At 49.5% G+C, this 17,203-nt stretch overlaps 1 protein-coding gene across 12 annotated transcripts in view; it reads left to right on the top strand.

Annotated features, from left to right (window-relative positions):
• The window catches only part of CACNA1A (calcium voltage-gated channel subunit alpha1 A), a 246,207-nt gene that overhangs the window by 151,154 nt on the left and 77,850 nt on the right, over positions 1 to 17,203 (top strand). For 11 of the 12 annotated variants that reach the window (XM_067032656.1, XM_067032659.1, XM_067032658.1 and 8 more), the window contains 9 exons: positions 2,937 to 3,146; positions 6,375 to 6,487; positions 7,718 to 7,830; positions 7,981 to 8,112; positions 8,406 to 8,478; positions 10,299 to 10,416; positions 10,553 to 10,620; positions 14,287 to 14,393; positions 16,056 to 16,859. In XM_067032656.1, coding sequence (XP_066888757.1) covers positions 2,937 to 3,146; positions 6,375 to 6,487; positions 7,718 to 7,830; positions 7,981 to 8,112; positions 8,406 to 8,478; positions 10,299 to 10,416; positions 10,553 to 10,620; positions 14,287 to 14,393; positions 16,056 to 16,859 — 1,738 coding nt within the window. The remainder of the gene's footprint in view (positions 1 to 2,936; positions 3,147 to 6,374; positions 6,488 to 7,717; positions 7,831 to 7,980; positions 8,113 to 8,405; positions 8,479 to 10,298; positions 10,417 to 10,552; positions 10,621 to 14,286; positions 14,394 to 16,055; positions 16,860 to 17,203) is intronic. The other variant, XM_067032660.1, reaches the window with a different exon arrangement.

The following is a 17,203-nucleotide window of genomic DNA, read 5'->3' as shown; positions in this document are numbered from 1 at the left end:
TGGTTGGTGATGGAGCCGGGTTTCCATGTGGCTCCAGCAGGGGTTGGAGTAAGGGGCCTCCTGCCTGGTGTGACTGCCGAGGCTTGTGGATGCCTGTGGGTCTGGGCACATCTTTGGGAGCCATAAGGACCGGAAATGTCCCAGCTGGGAAGGGGTGTGAAGAGCCACTCTAGGGTTCCCAAGGCCCATGGGGTCAGGCAGGTGATGGACATGAGGGGAGCATCCAGCCACTGGACCTGGCCAACTGCTGCTGGGTAGGAATGTGGTCCCTTCCTCACGGCCACATGTTCCAGGAGTGAGTGCAGCATGGTGGCCGAGAGCACAGGCTCTGAACTAACTCGACACTTCTTAGCCAGTTACTGGACTCCCCTCAGTCTCTGTTTGCTCAGGGTGTAAAATGGTGTTAATGACGGTCCCTACTTCCTAAGGTTGTGATGAGGGGCTTACTGTGTAAAATGGATCCCCCGCAGTGCCTTCTAAATTTTCAAAAAATGTCAGCTGTTATTTTCATTCACGAGAAGCTGAAATCCATATTGTTATGGAAAATCTCCCAGTTTTTAAATGTAGACCAATAATTTTAAATTTCACAAACCCGGGATGAACCAGTATGGCCCCTGGGGTGCCAACTCACAGCCTCTGTTTAGAATTTTGCTAATAGGAAGTGGCATCCTGAGAGATGTTTTCCGTGTCCCATGCCTGGCTGGTGCGATGAGGTTGATGAAGTGCTTGATGGATGAACGTATAAGTGAACAAATGAATGAATGGATGGGTGGATGGATGAATGAATGTGTGAATAAATGATGAATGAAGAAACAAATTGGTGAATTAATGAATGCACTAATGAATGAACAAATGATGAAAGAATGAATGAATGAATGAATGACATACCAATGAGTGAACAAATGAATGAATGCACAAATAAATGAACGAATGAGCACACTAATGAATAAATGAAAGAACCAATGAAGAACAATAAACAAATAAATGCAATGGAAGATTTTCAAGAAGAGGTTTTTTTTTTTTTTTTTTTTTTTTTTTTTTATGGCTGCGTTGGGTCTTTGTTGCTGCGCGCGGGCTTTCTCTAGTTGCAGAGAGCAGGGGCTGCTCTTCGTTGCGATGCGCGGGCTTCTCATCGCGGTGGCTTCTCTTGTTGTGGCGCACAGGCTGTAGGCACACGGGCTTCAGTAGTTGTGGCTCGTGGACTCTAGAGCGCAGGCTCAGTAGTTGTGGCGCACGGGCTTAGTTGCTCTGCGGCATGTGGGATCTTCCTGGACCAGGGCTTGAACCTGTGTCCCCTGCATTGGCAGGCGGATTCTTTTCCACTGCGCCACCAGGGAAGTCCTACAAGAGGAGATATTTTAGAAGGTAAAATCAATCTATCCAAAACTGAGCTCTGAACCTCCCCCCTATCCCTCCCGGGGCTCAGGCCAAAAACCTTGGCTTCTCCCTCTCTCTTCCACCCACACTTGGTCCATCAGCAAATGTCAAAATCTACCTTAAACAATACATCCCAAATCTGCCCACTCTTCTTCCTTCTCAGCCACTATGGAGTGGTAGCCCCATTATCATTTGCCTGGACTAGAGCAGTCACCTCCTCCCTGCTCCTGCCCTTGCCTTCCACAGTCTTTGCCCCCCACAGCAGCCAGGGGGCACCTGTGAACCCCAGTCAGGTCACGTCCCTCCTCTGCTCAAACCCTCCATGGCTCCCACCTCACTCAAAACAAAAGCCCAAGTTCTCCCCACAGCCCCCAAGGCCCTTCACAACCTGCCCAGTCTCCTCCCTGCCCTCATCTCTTCCCTTTTCCCACCTGAACCACTCCACTACAGCCACACTGTTCTCTTTATGCTGCTCCCACAATATGTCAGGCAGGCACATTCCTGCCTCAGGGCCTTTGCACTTGCTATTTCCTCTGAATAAGGTACCTAAGATACTAAGATAACTCAAGCCAACCCCTTCACCTTCACCACTTGATTTAATACTGTAGGCTTCCCAGTGGTCCCTCCTGGGGGTCCCAGTCCCCTTATTTTGCTCTATTTCTCCTTTTTCCAAAGCACTTTTCACCTTCCATCACACTATTCTTAAAAAATATTTACTTATGTATTTATTTATTTGGCTATGCCAGGTCTTAGTTGCAGCACACAGGATCTTTAGTTGTGGCATGTGAACTCTTACTTGCAGCATGTGAGATCTGGTTCCCTGATCAGGGATCATAGCTGGGCCCCCTGCATTGGGAGTGTGGAGCCTTAGCCACTGGACCACCAGGGAAGTCCCCCATCACACTATTAATTTACTATTTATTATATTATGTTTGCTCTCTGTCTCCCCCACTGGAGTATCAGTCCTGGGAGTGCAGGACTCTGTTAATGTGTACCTGGAACACCTGGGACAGAGCCTGGCACAGTAGGTACCTTGTAAATGCTTAGGAGCAAAAATATACATAGGCAGAGGGCACAGCTGGCTCATTCTTTGGTGATTATTTCTAAAGTGAAATGTCCATGTAAACTAGGATCCTAGCCACACCTCCTCCTGGAGGCTTTCCAAGTATGGTCCATGCAGTTCTGCTGCCTGCCTCTGCACTGGGAGTCCTGAGCAGAGGCTCCTGCCTTATCCCACCCTGTGGCATGACCCCCCAGAGTCATCAGACGTGGCCAAGAGAGGAAGATACAGAAAGTTGGCTCCAGCAATGAAGAGCCATCAGCCTCCCCATTGACATCCAGAGCGCTCATTGGTTATTTCCAATACTATTATTTTCAGGGACATCACCTTCTCATAAGCGCCATCTCTGGAAAGCTAAGCCCATAGGTCATGATGGTTCCCAGGGGCTTCCTTGCTTGGGAGGCTAATGGATTCCCTGGCCACAGTCCGTGCCTGGGCCATGCATCGGTTAATTTCCTCTGCAGGAACACCTTGACATTCTCCATCCTTTCCCTGGCAGGGTCTCCCTTCGCCCGAGCCAGCATTAAAAGTGCCAAGCTGGAGAACTCAACTTTTTTTCACAAAAAGGAGAGGAGGATGCGTTTCTACATCCGCCGCATGGTCAAAACTCAGGCCTTCTACTGGACTGTGCTCAGTCTGGTAGCCCTCAACACGCTGTGTGTCGCTATCGTTCATTACAACCAGCCCGAGTGGCTCTCCGACTTCCTCTGTGAGTACCTCCTGGCCCCACCCCCACCGGCTCCCTGATCCCTTCCTCACACCCTTTTTCCGATTCTCTTTCTCTGATGGCATGTGTTCCTTCTTTGGTCCTCATTGACTTTTCCCTTTCATTTGGCCGTGTCTACAACTCAACTTGGGGCTGATGTTGCTGCTGCCACAATGACAGAACCTATTTCTTTGGGCTTGAGCTGGAAGCTGGAATTTAGGCCACCAGAGACTTCCATGATCACTTTCTAAGAAAGGCACATAGGGGTGCATTGGAAGAGAGACAGAGAGAGTCAGAGACTGCAAGACAGCCAGATAGAGACAGAAACATACATGTGATTTCTAGGTGCATCTCTGGGAATCAAATAATTTATGGTTGAGAGATGGGGGCACATTAGAGATAAAAAAGTGACCTGTATGTTGTACCCATTTTCTATCCTCATTTCTGACTCTCTGCTTCTTCCCTTTTCTTTCAAGCCTTCTGCTTCTTTCCCCTTTTGTCTCCTGTCCTTTTTGACTTCCTTATGTCTGGGATTCATTCCTAGAAGATAACCTCTAACAAGTGTGAAAACATCTTGCTCCCTCAGTGGGTACCAGGATTTCCAAGGCTTTGCCCTTCTGGACCTATTCCCAGATTTCAGGAATTAATATGAGATAGTATCAAAACTGATGACCAGGTTGGGGGAAAAGAAGCAGTGAAAGGTGGGGAGACCTCTGAGCAGGATTTTAAAAGTAAAGAGCTCTTAGGAATCAACAAGAGTAATGGCTGGACAGTGAGGAACGCAAGTGGGATACCTTGGCTCTGGCTTATGGGCCCCGAGTGAGGACTTCCCCAAAACCTTTTTTCCTGCTGGCTGCTCTCCTCCTACATCTACTGGCTTGTCTGACTTAGGTCTGTAAATTCTCTACCCTTCTGACCTGGTTCAGATTAACCCAGACAACCGTTGGAGAAGTTAAGTCTTCACCCTAGAGAGGCCTGGGAGCCTGGTCCATGTCATTGTCTCCTTGTAACCCTCATTGTTCCCAGTCACATTGGCTGACCTCCCCCCGGGACATTCCCCAGGGGCCAGTTCTCCTTCCGAGAGCCCTGACCTAGTTCCAACCTTAGTAATTGCATTTAGTCCCCCTGGAGTCACTTATAAATGAGGACTATTTACTTTTTGTCTTAACCTCCTCTGATAGCCTATTTTTAATCTCCCATATTCTCCGCACTAATCACCTTGCTCTATCTGTCCTGGTTCAGGAACAGAGGGTCGGGACTTCCTGCCTGGGGCCTCTGTGTCTGTAAATGTCCTTTAATTATCAATTTCCATTTGAGAAAACTGCAACACAGAGAGGTTAAACAACTTGCCCAGAGTCACACAGCTAGTTAATGATGTAGCCAGGATTTGAACCCAGAGTTCAAGCTGTATCTGATGGTACATCCTTGCCCTGATTACCAGGTAACCTGGGTTCTTGATGCCTGCCCTGCCCCTAATTCTCCCTTGGACAAGCTCTTACCATTGTCCATCAATCAAACACATCTTCAATTATAAGACACTCTTTTATTTTTATTTTATGTGCCACTAAGAAATAAAACAATGCTACCATCTAAACTAGGACATGCCAATTTTAAGATACACCCCAGTTTCAGAGATGTCAAAATGTGAACAAAAATAGGTGTCTTGGAATCAGTGAAGTGTAGTCGTTTCTCTGGGTCTCAAATTCCTCTTCTGTACTTGGTGGAAATTGGATTCGATGACCCTGAAAGTTCTTCCAGACCCCCTAGTGCTACAGATAAGTAATTCTCTCAAGTCTTGTGCATCACCAGCTATCATATTTCCATGGTAACTGGGGAACAAGTATCTTGGAAACTCTAAAGTTCTCCCAGAGTTTCTTCTGGTGGTTTTTGGAATACACCAGATGTTATGGACAGATTTCTCTTGCTGACATTTTGGTCCCAGGGGCCCTGGAGACCCTAGAGTTTCCCTCAGACACTAGGAGCTCCCTGGAGTCCTAAAACTAAGGGAAAGTTTCCATCAGGAATGAGTGGGAAAGACCTTAACAGTCAGTTCAAACCACCTCTTAAAAGAACGATATAACAGGGAATTCCCTGGTGGTCCAGTGGTTAGGACTCTGCGCTTTCACTGCCGAGGGCCTGGGTTCAACCCCTGATTGGGGAACTAAGATCCCACAAGCTGCACAGTACAGCCAAAAAATAAGAAAATGAAAGTAAAATCACAAAGAACTAGAAAAAAAATCTTCCACCATTAAAAAAAAGAATGATATAACAAATACGCTTGACCTTCAAAAAGAGATAGCTATGTGACCAAAATGGAATTCTTGGAGGTTTGGGTCCTCTGTCTTCCTTTTCTGTATGCTTTCTTCCCCTCAAAACTCCTCCTTACCTCTCCTTCCCCTCCAGTAGGTGACAACTCAGGCCCTTCCTGACCCCTCAACTTCCTACCCCACCAAGAAAGCCGTCTCAGAAAAGGGACTGCTATTAAACATTTCTTTGCTGGAGCAAACAAATAACCATGAGTTACCTCTCCCCAAGGTATTTGCACCATTCTGCTTTCTCACCAGAAAACAAAAGGCTTTATCTTGCATCATGACTTTCAGACATCAACAAGACAGGATTTCCAAGGGCCTTTTCGAAGTTTTCGGAGAAAAGCCATGCCTCAGATTAGTTGCCTGTGGCGCTCCAACTAAGTCCCCAACACAAGGATTACAAATAGGAAACTGTCATGATTTCTATTTCTGTTATTCCTTCGGAACTCAGACATTAAAAAGTGGTTTAGTCATAATTCTTAGATTATGACATGCTGGTATTATGGAACCACTTTTTTTGTTAGTTATCCAATTAGTTAGTTAGCTGTTAGTCAGTTAGTTAATTCATTCATTTGTTCGTTCTAAAAACGTAGTAAGATGTATAAAATAAACAACAATGACCTACTGTATAACACAGGGAACTATATTCAATATTTTGTAATAACCCATAATGGAAAAGAATATAAAAAAGAATATATATATATATATAACTAAATCACTTTGCTGTATACCTGAAACATTATAAATCAACTATACTTCAATTTAAAATTTTTTTAATTAATTAATTAACTTTGTAAAAAAGTATATAGTAAGCACCCAGGAACCCACCAGCCAGGGTTGCAATTAACAGGAATGTCAGAGCCACCTAGAACCTCCCCACCACGCATCTAACCTCCTCTGTTTTCCCCCCTCTCCCTTCTAGACTATGCAGAATTCATTTTCTTAGGACTCTTTATGTCCGAAATGTTTATAAAAATGTACGGGCTTGGGACGCGGCCTTACTTCCACTCTTCCTTCAACTGTTTTGATTGTGGGGTAAGTGGTCTGGTTTCTAAGGATTTCAATTCTCCAGCTCTAGCTTAGAATGGCTGACACCTGGGGACATCCAAAAGAGAGTAGGATCACCCCTAGATATGAGAGGCTCTGCTGAATGCAAAAGGAATGAAAGGACAATCCCAACTTCAGCAAGGATGCAGAGCCCCTCCTCAACCACTGCTAGTGGGAGGGGAAATTTGTGGACCCTTTTTGGAAAGTAGGGTTGACCTGGCGATTCCACTGCTAGGGATTCACCCTAGAGAGACTCACACAGATGCCCAGGAGACACATACAAGAATGTCCTGAGCAGCCTCGCTAGTCCCAGACCAAACGACCCAAATATTCCTTTGCAATAGAGCGGATAAAGTTGTGGCCTAGCCACATAATGAAATCCTCTGCACCAATGAGAGGCAGCCAAAAACAGCCACACCCATCAGCCACACAGTACTGCACAAAAGGAAGCAAGACACTGACAAAACCAGTCCATACAGCACGATTCTGCTTATGAAAGTTCAGATGGGTAAAACTAAGCTATATGGATTACGGAGGATCCTTGAATGCTTTAAAAAGGCAAAGACCTCGAAAACATTATGATAAGCGAAAGAAGCCAGACATAAAAGGTCACATATTACATAATTCCATTTATATGAAATATCCAGAACAGGCAAATCTCCAGCGACAGAAAGTAGATTAGTGGTTGCCAGGCGCTGGGAAGAGGGGGATGGAGAGTGGCTGCTAATGGGTCCGGGGTCTTCCTGGAGGGTGATGGAAATGTTTTGGAACTAGAGGGGGGTGATGGTTATACAACATGGTGAATGTACGAAAGGCCACTACATTGTGCACTATTTTAAGTTAACCTTTCTGGTTAATTTTATGTTATGTGAATTCCACCTCAATTTTTAAAATGCAAATGGTTAAAGGAAACGGTTAGCATAAAATTCAAGGTGGTGGCTAATGTCTAGGGGTCCCTGGAGGCTTTCAGGCTGCTGACATGTCTTCTTTCTCGACATAGGTGGTGGTTTCGTGGGCATTTGCTTCGTAATTATGTGTTTCATGAATTCTTTGTGCTCATCAGCTCTTAATAAGTTAAAAAAGAGAAGGGATGAGAGGGGTCTGAGACCCTCACCCTGATTCTATTTGAGGGTGGGAGTTGGATTGGGTTCCTGCAAGGTTCAGACCCAGGGCACATCTGCAAGGAGCCTGGACATAAGACCGGGTCCTCTGTTCTAGGTCATCATCGGGAGCATCTTTGAGGTCATCTGGGCCGTCATAAAACCCGGCACATCCTTTGGAATCAGTGTGTTACGAGCCCTCAGGTTATTGCGTATTTTCAAAGTCACAAAGTAAGTCTTCGGGGTTCCCTGGCATCCCGATGGGAATGGAGATGGGGGCCAGGGTGGGGCCACCTCCACCATGTTGGGAAGGTGGGCTTAGCTGCTGCCACCCTGCCCCAGCCTGACCCCCACCCCCCCAACCCTGGCCTCTGTTGGCAGGTACTGGGCATCTCTCAGGAACCTGGTCGTCTCTCTTCTCAACTCCATGAAATCCATCATCAGCCTGTTGTTTCTCCTTTTCCTGTTCATCGTCGTCTTTGCCCTTCTGGGAATGCAACTCTTTGGTGGCCAGTGAGTGCTCGGCGGATTCTCTGACTTCTGCTTCCCTGGGGTCCAGCCCAGGGCCTCCCACCCCCAGGCACTTTGCTCAGTGCCTCCAGAGACCCAGGCCCACCTGCGTCACACAGTCTGCCCTCCTCCTGGCCTGGATGCCCAGTGCACTCACCCAGATGGGTGGGGCCCGGGGTGCCATGCAGGGTGTCCTTTTAGGGGACAGAGATACTGCCCTGGAAACAAGATACTGTGCCAAGCCCTCAGAACACCTGAGGCGGGACCAACATGAAATGTCTGTGTCCTCTCTGCAGGTTTAATTTTGATGAAGGGACTCCTCCTACCAACTTCGACACCTTTCCAGCAGCAATAATGACGGTATTTCAGGTACAACCTTCACCCAGCCCCATGAATACAGGGCCTTACAGGGAAGCACCAGAGTTCATCAGGAAGCAGAGGGAGTGGGGAACTTGCCAGGAGCCCTTATTGTGGTTTCCACAGGAAGAAATGGGCAAGGCACATTAAGCAGGCTTAGGATTGGCTAGTTTAAATAATTTCAGCAGGCCCTGGAGCTGTCCTGAGTTGTCTGGTACCTGACCCTGGGCTGATTCTGGCAGGAGAAGCTTGGCCCTGATTGTAAGAGCCCAATAGTGGAGATGGTTGGGAGTGTGGCTCTGGATTGGTTGGTTTGCATTTGAAAAGCACATTCACAGGCAAGTTGGTTACTATCTCTAAGAATTAGCTAGTCCTGACTCCCTCCAGGGTCAACAAGGCCTCCCACATATGTCAAAGCATCAGAATATAGAAAGTAATAGACATGGATCATACACCATCCTCCCCCAGATTGGAAGACACCCCAATCCCATATTCCAAGGCAAACAGATTGACCCTGAGTGGTCTCCCCAAACCAACTTCTGTACCCATGTAGGCACATGCCCTGAGGTTTGGATACTGGCCTAGCTGGGACTTCCATGGCCTTTCCATGTGGGTTCTGTCTCTTTAGGGGACAGAGAGTTTATGGAAAATGTGACTTCACTCCTCTCTTCTCCTGGGGGAGAGGTAATTTCTAAATGAGACCCCTAGACAGGGGCTTGGAAAGGGAAACCATCCGTGAAGTTCTGAGCCCGCACATAAATGATTATTAATAGTAGTAATCACCATCCATATATCTTCAGCACAAGGGTTCTTGCCCAAGAGGGAGTCTGTCCCCCAAGGTCACCTAGAAGTATCTGAAAACATTTTGAGTTGTCACAACTGAGGGTGTGGAGGGATGTTACTGGCATCTAATGGGTAGAGGCCAAGGATGCCGGTCAACACCCTACAGTGCACAGGACGGAGGGAGTCCCAAATGTCAGTAGTACCAAGGCTAAAAAACCCTGCATTAACAGATTAATGTTTTGGGAGTTCTTCCACATTTACTTTATCCTCATGGAAATAATACAAAGGAGGGAAGTTTTATATTTTTTAACAACTGTGTGGATGCCACATACATATCCCTTTAGCCCTTCACATACGCATCCGCACAACTTCTATTTGCCAGCACCTATGTCCCTTTACCTGAGGCTTCCTCTGGTCACCAGTACCACCACCATCACCACCCCCAGACACAGCAGTCCAGAAGTACCAGTGAATATATGGCAAGAGAAATTTATTTCTCACAGTTCTGGAGGCTGGAGGTCCACAATCAGGGTGCACGCAGGGCTGGTTCCTGGTGAGGACTCTCTTCCTGGCTTGCAGACGGCCGCCTTCTCACTTCTCTCTCACATGTCAGAGAGAGACAGAGAGAGAGAGACCAAGTTCTCTGGTGTCTTTTCTTATAAAGGCACTAATCCCCTCATGAGGGCCCCACTGTCATGTCTTCATCTAATCCTAATTCCCTCCCATCTCCAAATACCATCACACAAAGGTTTAGAGCTTCAACATATGAATTTAGGGAGTGCAACTCAGCCTATAGCAAAATCTCCTTATCACATCGGGGAAGATGGAGTTACAGAAAGATTGTGACTCCTGCAGGGCCACTTTTTCCTAGAACAGGCTGAGAGCCCCTCAATGCAGGGACAGCCCTTCCTCTCGCAAACAGATGAGACCCTCCCCACCCAGAGACAAGGGCCAAGGAGGGGCCCACGCGGCAGGATCCGGCTCCACAGCTGCATCTCCGAGGGGCCCAAGGTTGAGAGGGGGTTGGCTGTTTCTCCCTCCACTTTCAGATCCTGACGGGCGAAGACTGGAATGAGGTCATGTACGACGGCATCAAGTCTCAGGGGGGTGTGCAGGGCGGCATGGTGTTCTCCATCTACTTCATCGTGCTGACGCTCTTTGGGAACTGTATCCTCTGTGTGGGGAAATGGGGACGTGCCCGGGCCTCAGGGAGAGCAGATTGGGGGGCACAAGTGGGGGGATTCAGGAGTCCCAGATATCAAGGTCCAAGTGGCGATGCTTTCCCTGACTCCGACGTTTGCAGACACCCTCCTGAACGTGTTCTTGGCCATCGCAGTGGATAATTTGGCCAACGCCCAGGAGCTCACCAAGGTGGAGTTGGTGGGAGAATGCTGCTGTGGCAGAGTTACCACCTGCTCATGGCAGATCAGGACCGTGCCAGGTGGGGGTAGGGGCTAGGGCCAGAGCTTGTGCCCTGGATGCCCTGTCCCAGGGAGAAAGTGCCTCCTCCCCCACCCCCAAAATAGACTGTCCATAATAAAGTGGATTCTACGGCAAAGGAGTGGGGCTAAGGCAGCAGGGTTTCTACAGGAAACAGATGGCAAACTCCACCAGAGTGCCCATTTATAAGGAGTGGGCAGTGTCAAGGGACTTCCAAGGAATGCAGCAGCCTCTAGGATAGCAGGCACTGTCACCACCCTCAACCCGACAGGAGGGGACAGATGGAGAATAACCCAGACGAGGTCCTGAGGCTCAGTGGGTGTCCCTGTGAGCTTGGGAGTTGGCTGGACTTCATCACTGAGTGGTAGCAGTAAAGAATTATGTGCTCATGGTTTCAGGCATTGCTGTCATCTCCCTCTTGCAGAATGGGGAACTGAGGCTCAGAAAGGCAAAATCACTGGCCCCAGATGGGATGATAATATCTGCTGCTATTTAGAGCATTGTGCTATACATGTCAGGTGCTCAGCACAGTTCTTGACACACAGCAAGTGCTCAATAAGGGGAGCCTTTGTAAGTCACTTGACATGCGCAGACACCTGGACCTAGAGCTCACATTTTACAGGGCTGGTAAAGGGGAGGCTAGGATTCGGACCCAGACTTGGCAAGTTCCAGAACCTAAGTTGTCTACCCACACACCCTGCCAGCTTTCATTTGAGCCCCAGCTGAGCAGGTAATGATAAAAATAAAAATAACAACAACCAAGGAAAATGTGATTGCCCCTCTTGTATGCCAGACACCAGAAAGCATAAGAGATAGGGAGTTACTGTTACGTTCATTTCACAGATGGGAAAACTGGGGCCCAGAGAGTTGTGACTTCACCACATATCTAGGAACTGAAAGAGCAGAGGTGTGACCCCTCAAAGAACAGAAAAGAGAGAAGAGTACAGGAAATGAGATCAGAAGGGAATTGGGGGGATGGGTGGTGAGAACCATCCATGTGAGGAGAAGTCCAGTTTTCATTCGTGGTCAGTGATATTGGATTATCTGGACAAAACCTGGTGCCAGATGCCCTGCAGGGCAGCCTTGGACTCGCTGGGACTCAGGTCCACCTCAGCTAGTCATAGAGGAGGTAATATTGCTTTCAGTAACACAGCTCACACTCCTGGGATAGCCCACAAGCAGAGCGGCTGGGAACGGTTGTACAGGTTGTGCACTGCACAAAGGAAGCTGGGCACCTTTTTGCAATTGGAGGAGAGGGTGTCAGGAACAAAGGCATCTTAGGAGCTAGTGGTCATCTGACCTAAGCCTTTCGCCAGCAGCCTCATCACATTAAAAGAATGTGTGCAGAATCATTCAGCCTAGGAGGTCCAGGCCTGGGACCTGCCTTAGCTTCTCAGCCCCATCCCCAGTGCCTCGAGGTGTTCAGGCCATGTTCGGGGCACTGAACTGAACTGAGCAGACTTTGCCAACCCTCCATCTGCCAGCCTTGGCAGGAGGGAGAGAGACTTTCCTGGGCCCAGCTCCGACTGGGGGAAACGGAAGTCTCCACCACCCCAAGCACACAGCCACGGTCCTGGCCACCATGGAGCTGGCTGGCGTCAGTGCTTCAGGGGCTGTTCCAGCCATGATCTCATCCAGGTTCCAAGATCCCATCCTCAAGGGCCACCATGGGGGAGGAGATACCTCAGGAGGGTGGGAGAAGGGGAAGGAGAAAGCTCGTCTCCTGTGACGTGTTTTCCAGACCCTCATTCTTTCCTTCATTTATTCCACAAGCATTTCTCAGGCATTTAGTATGTGGCAGGGACCCCACTAAGCCCCTGATGTGGTTGGGTTGTTTTTTTTTTTATTGAAGTATAGTTGATTTATAATCTTGTATTCGTTTCTGGTGTACAGCAAAGTGATTCAGTTATACATATATATAATTCTTTTTCATATTTTTTCCATTATAATTTATTAGAAGATATTGACTATAGTTCCCTGTGCTATACAGTAGGACCTTATTGTTTATCTATTTTATATATAGTAGTAGTAGGTTTTTATCTCATTTAACCCTCACAGAAAACCTAGGAGGCAAATCCTCTGATCCCCATTTTACAGATTTTGTCATTCATTGAAAAGCGTTTGGGAATTCCCTGGTGGTCCAGTGGTTAGGACTCGGCACTCCCACTGCCAGGGCCCTGGGTTCGGTCCCTGGTCACGGAACTAAGATCCCACAAGCCGCAGCATAGCCAAAAATAAATTAATCAATTAAAATTGAAATTAAAAAGGAAAAGCCTTTACTGAGCATCTACTGTGAACAGGGTCTAGGAGGCAGGGACATGGCAGGGAACAAAACAGAAAAATCCCTGCCCTCGTTGATATTCTAGGGGGAGAGATAGATGAGAAAGAAACTTGTCAGATGGTGATAAGTACTAAAGAGAAAAACGAAGTGGGGAAAGTCGAGGAGAGTTGAAATTTCAGATGAAGATTGTGAGGCACAGAGAAGTTAAGAGACTCGTCCAAGGTAAGCAGAAAGTGAAAGAGCTGAGATTTGAATCCAGATGGGTCCCGAACTTGTGCTTCTAACCACATGCAACGTTGTTAAATTTGAGCGTGTTTCAGACTCAACTGGGAGCTTACTGAAAATGCAGATCCCAGGGCCCAGCCCAGGTTCTTCAGGAGACCTGGGAATCTGCATTTGCAGTGTTTCTGAGGCAGGTGGTCCAGGGACTCAGCTCTGAGAAATGCTGGGTGTGATGCCAGGAGGAGGGGAGGCCTTGGGAGAGCAGGGTGGCCAGCGGGGTCCCACCCCTGTGTTGTCACTGACAGAGAGTGTCCTGATCTGACCATTTCTGAGGTGGTAAGGTTGCTTCTTGCCCCAGACATCTCAGCACAGTGGGAGAGGTGCCCTGCCACCGCATGACCTTTTTTATTGGCGGGTTCATCTCTGGCCATTTCTTTCTTGTTGCTTTTTCTTTGCTTTTTCTTTGTTGGCTTTTCTGTTTTACGAATGAGGCCCTGCATGAAGGCTGAAGAAGGATTTAAAGCCCCAAAACATCTTTTTCTGTGTGTATTTTTAAAACATCTTCCCCCATCCTCCTCCTCTCTGAACCTAACTGGCTGAGAATATAAGTTCCTCTCCTGATTCCCCTTCTGGAGGCTGTTGGCAGTGCATGGGATGGGCTGTGGGATGCCAGATTTTTTCTGCACGTGGGGGCTTGTCAGTGTTCTTTAAAAGTCTTGGTTCAGAGAGCTTAAATGGCCCAGGAAGTAGAGTGAGAGGAAAGTCTTTGCATTAATTTCCAGCTCATTGAGACAGGGTACAGAAAAATTTCCATTGTGGGAAGGGAAGGGAGTCTTTCTCCTTTTCTTCTGACTGTGTGTTAAAATAGGGTTAATAATGAGCTAGCTATTGAGCCTGTACATAGAGGGGATAGCAGTATACTTAACTGACGGGCGTCCTTTCCAATCACGGGGCCTCGGCTCTGTTTGGTTGACACCCAGGCCACACCTGTTTGTAAATATCTGAAATGTTGTCCCTGGTTAACAATAGGGTCAGAGGAGAGGCCCCAAGGCCCAGTTCATGTTTTGTGAACAGGGATCACATGTGACTTTTAGGATGAACAAGAAGAAGAGGAGGCAGCCAACCAGAAACTCGCCCTCCAGAAAGCCAAGGAGGTGGCAGAAGTGAGTCCTCTGTCTGCAGCCAACATGTCCATAGCTGTGTAAGTGCCCCCAACTCCGGTGTGCTCTCCGGGCTTCTCAACCTCTGCACCCTCCCAGTCAAGGATCTGGGGGCAGGGAGCAGTCCCTGACTGGGTGGAGCTTTAGGAAGAGATGCTTCTGCCCTCCCACCTACTTTCACTCAAGAAATAATTAATAAGCAGGTACTATGTGCCAGGCACTGTTCTAGCTGCTGGGAATACAGTGTTAACAAGATGTTGAGGTTTATAGGGAGGGCTAGGGGTGGTGAGAGTTATGATTTTAAGTAAAGTTGTCAGGGAAGGTCTCACTGAGAAGGTGATAAAGCCTGAAGAAGGTGAGGGAGGAGCTCTGTGGGGGTCTGAGTGAAGAGCATCGCAGGCAGTGGAAACAGCGTGTACAAAGGCCCTAAGGCAGGCACATGCCTGGTGTGTTTAGGGAACACGAAGGAGGCCAGTGTGACTGAAGTAGAGTGAGTGAGGTGGGTGAGTTGGGGGGAGGTGAGAGCAGAGAGGTGATGAGCAGATCATGCAGGACCTTGTGGGCTATAGGGAGGACTTAGAATTTTGCTCTGAGCCAGGTGGGAGACATGGAGGGTTCTTGAGCTGAGGAGGGATAGGGACTCAAGTGGTCACAGGTACCCTTTGGACACTATCAGGGGAGCAAGGACAGGAGCCAGGAGACCAGGTTGGAGAAGACTGCATTGTTCCCTGCAAAAGAGATAGTGGGGGCTGGATCAGGGTGGTGACTGAACAAGTCATGGATGTAGCTGAATCCTAGACAGATCATGAAGGCAGAGTGGACAGAATTTGCTGGTGGATCAGAGGTGTTAAGGTGGTAAGAGTTAAGGTGTTTTGATTAAAGATTCATTAACACAGATATTCTGAATTGTATCTTTGTTGGGTAGTCCTGGGATTTTGCGTACTGTGGGGCGGTGCATAATGGGACAGTGGGGAGGGGGCTTTCTTTCTCGAAGTGCAAGGAGATGGCTGTGGAAGCTACATGCTCAGGCAGGCAAGCCTATAGAAGTTGATGGTCTGTATAAAACTATCAATACTCACACAACCCCTGGAAAAATCTGTGTGCTCCAGGCCAGGGCTTCAGCCCAGCCAGCACTCCCAGCCATGACCCCACTGGTGTTTTGCACCAGTGGATAGATAGGCACTGTCCCAAGCTCCCAAGCGCCCATGTCAGGGCTTCCAGAACCTGCTCCAGGTCAGTGTCCATTATGATTGGCTGTCTCAGAGGTTAAAATATTTTGAACATCAGGACAGCCCCCAGAGGCCATGTGCTAAAATTTGAAGAGGCACAGAGAGGTCAGTGGGGACATACACCTGGGCTGAGACCCCCATTAGACCGAAACGCCCAGCCAGGCCAGGATACCTTACTGGAACAAGACGCCCACCTGGGCCAAGACGCCTGTAAGGACGAGACATGCGGCCAGGCTGAGTTTTCCACACAGGTTGAAACACCTAGCTAGACAGGGATACCCAGCCAGGCCATGATACCCACCTTGACAGAGATGCCCACTTTGGCCAAGGTACCCACCTGGGCGGAAATGCCCACCTGGGGCAAGACACCCACCAGGGTGGAGATACCCACTGGACCGAGATGCCCACCTGGGCTGAGTCCATGCAGGCCACAATGCCCAGCAGTGCCCTAACCCCTGCGCCCTTCCATTGCAGGAAGGAACAACAGAAGAACCAGAAGCCCTCCAAGTCCGTGTGGGAGCAGCGGACAAGCGAGATGCGGAAGCAGAACCTGCTAGCCAGCCGGGAGGCGCTGTACAACGAGATGGACCCGGATGAGCGCTGGAAGGCCTCCTACGCCCGGCACCTGCGGCCCGACATGAAGACCCACCTGGACCGGCCGCTGGTGGTTGATCCCCAGGAGAACCGCAACAACAACACCAATAAGAGCCGGGCGGCCGAGCCCACGGTGGACCAGCGCCTCGGGCAGCAGCGAGCCGAGGAGTTCCTGCGAAAACAGGCCCGCTACCACGACCGGGCCCGGGACCCGTGCGGCTCCGTGGGCCTGGACACCCGGAGGCCCTGGGCGGGCAGCCAGGAGGCCGAGCTGAGCCGGGAGGGGCCTTACGGCCGCGAGTCGGACCACCACGCCGGGGAGGGCGGCCTGGAGCAGCCGGGGTTCTGGGAGGGCGAGGCGGAGCGGGGCAAAGTCTGCGACCCGCACCGGAGGCACGCCCACCGGCAGGGGTGCAGCCGGGAAAGCCGCAGCGGGTCCCCGCGCACGGGGGCCGACGGGGAGCCCCGCAGGCACCGGGCGCACCGCAGGCCGGGCGACGAGGGCCCAGAGGACAAGGCCGATCGGAGGTCCCGGCACCGTGAGGGCAGCCGGCCGGCCCGGGGCGGCGAAGGCGAAGGCCCAGACGGCGGCGAGCGGAGGAGGCGGCACCGGCTTGGCCCTCCGCCCGCCTACGACGGGGACGCACGCAGGGAGGACAAGGAGCGCAGGCACCGGAGGAGGAAGTAAGTGGAAGCGATGACAATAGTAGAAATGATAAGATGAGGCAAAGTGGCACCTGCTGGATACCTGGTACTCTCCTGAGCCACTTATTTCAGCTTCTTGACAGACACCCCCCCCCTCATTGTCATGGCCCCGTTTCACAGATGGGGAAACTGAGAGTTGGAGCTGACTTGCCCAAGGTAACACATCTAATAAGTGGCCTGGAACCCAGGTCATCTGGCGCCAGAAGCTGCAAACTATCAAGCCCTTGTACATCTCAGGGAAACTCTCCAAGAACTTTCCCCCAGAATTATACAGCTCTTTCATGTGCTTGCTGTGTGGCCTTCGGCAGGGACTTCATGTCTCT

Source organism: Kogia breviceps, chromosome 4, assembly GCF_026419965.1.
Source record: "Kogia breviceps isolate mKogBre1 chromosome 4, mKogBre1 haplotype 1, whole genome shotgun sequence".
In the NCBI taxonomy this organism is placed as follows: domain Eukaryota; kingdom Metazoa; phylum Chordata; class Mammalia; order Artiodactyla; family Physeteridae; genus Kogia; species Kogia breviceps.
This window is presented reverse-complemented; position numbering and strand designations above follow the sequence as displayed.